The sequence below is a fragment of the Vicia villosa genome, linkage group LG1 (genome assembly GCF_029867415.1).
Source record: "Vicia villosa cultivar HV-30 ecotype Madison, WI linkage group LG1, Vvil1.0, whole genome shotgun sequence".
NCBI classification, from domain to species: domain Eukaryota; kingdom Viridiplantae; phylum Streptophyta; class Magnoliopsida; order Fabales; family Fabaceae; genus Vicia; species Vicia villosa.
The window spans coordinates 53282366-53284091 of NC_081180.1; the positions used below are offsets into that span (position 1 = coordinate 53282366).

At 42.9% G+C, this 1726-nt stretch overlaps 1 protein-coding gene across 1 annotated transcript; it reads left to right on the forward strand.

Moving 5' to 3' along the window:
- Positions 1-353: 353 nt before the first annotated feature.
- On the forward strand, positions 354-1223 carry LOC131637902 (uncharacterized). The gene has a single exon (XM_058908494.1). The coding sequence runs from the start codon at positions 354-356 to the stop codon at positions 1221-1223; it is 870 nt and encodes a 289-aa protein (XP_058764477.1).
- The last annotated feature ends 503 nt before the right edge of the window (positions 1224-1726 follow it).

A 1726-nucleotide genomic window follows, 5' to 3' on the forward strand; every position in this document is an offset into this window, starting at 1 on the left:
TTCAAGGGATGCTCTCGCACAGTATGGCAATTTATGCTTGGCCGCTTTCTCTTGTTAGTGATTTGGAAAGAGCGATCAAAAGATTCTTATGGAGCGGTGATACGACTAAGCTTAAAGTAGTCACAGTGGATTGGAACACAGTTTGCTTACCAACTGCGGAAGGCGGCCTTGGGCTCAGATCCATTCGCAATCTAAATGAAGCGTTCAATTTGAAATTAGCTTGGGAGCTTGTTAACTCAGATTGCAGCTGGGCTGTTCTTCTTCGTAGCAGAATAACTAGGAAAAACAGATTCATCACCCACCACATTTATTCTTCTATTTAGTATGGTATCAAGCAAGAGATGAAAATTGTCATGGATAACTCCACTTGTGTTCTTGGTAATGGTAGCTCCATTAGTTTATGGTCCGATCGTTGGTGTGGCTCTCCGCTTTTCCTTCATAGCGATGCTCCGGTCTTGTTTGAGGAACACTCGGTTGACAGGTTGTTAATTAATGGTTCGTGGGACTTTTCTCGCTCAGCTACCTACATCCCAGCCTCGCTGCAGGTTCGCATATGTAGTTGCACCATCCCTATCGTCTCCCGTCCTGACAAAAGATGCTGGGACAATTCTCCAAATGGAGAGCTTTCTCTCAAGTTGGCTTATGATTTCAAGAGAAGTAGAGGTATTCCGCAAGATCGGTGGAAGATGATTTGGAACAATTATATTCCTCCCTCCATCTCCTTCATGGTTTGGAGACTTATGCACCATAAAATGCCTACTGATGATCTTTGGCTTAGAAGGGGTTTTTCTTTCCCTTCTAGATGTTCTCTTTGCGGCTGTATGGATGAATCGGAGCAACACCTTTTCTTCAATTGTCGGTTTGCTTTGATGCTTTGGAGTTGGCTTAAATCAATGCTTAATCTCTCCTTCTCAATCCTTGGATGGGAAGACATTTGGAGGATTTTAGACAAAGATGGTGCTGTCCAATGCAAAGTCATTAATCTTGCGGCTGTTTTTTCGCTTTTGCACACGATTTGGTTCGCTAGGAATAAGGCCAGGTTTAATGACTTAAAACTCCCTATTTCTTCCTGTGTTTCCTCTATTAAAAGTAGTGTGTTTCTTGCTGGCAATGCTGTTTCTCATGGATCTCATCTGAATATGCAAGATTTTGCTCTCATCAAGAGTTTTAAGGTGACAATTCGGCCTCCGAGGGCACCGAATATTAAAGAGGTTTTGTGGTAGCCCCCTTATAGAAATTGGGTGAAAATGAACTGTGACGGGGCTTCTCGGTCTCCTTCTGGTATCTCCGCTTGCGGGGGTCTTGCTAGAGATAAAGATGGTTGTTTCCTAGGAGCTTTTGCTTCTTTTTTGGGTGTTTCTAATTCTCTCATTGCTGAACTCTCGGGTGCTATTCAAGCAATTGAGTTCGCCCATGAGAAGAATTGGAAGAATGTTTGGCTGGAATCAGATTCGAAGGCGGTGGTGCTTGCTTTTAAACCCCCTTTCGTGTCCCTTGGGCGATTAGATCTAGATGGTTGAATTGTATCTACTTAGTTTCTCACTGGAATTTTATAGTTTCTCACATATATAGAGAAGGGAACAGCTGTGCTGATACCCTCGCTAACATAGGCTTAGATTTAACTGGTACTACTTATTATTCTTCTCTCCCTCTTGCTGTAAGGGCTGATTTTGTTAAGAATAGGCTTGGTTTGCCTTTCTTTAGGTTTTCTTCTGGTTGAGAGGGT

What these genes read in the sequence shown, in the direction of transcription:
- LOC131637902 (XM_058908494.1), top strand. Translation starts at nt 354, where the DNA reads ATGGATAACTCCACTTGTGTTCTTGGTAATGGTAGCTCCATTAGTTTA.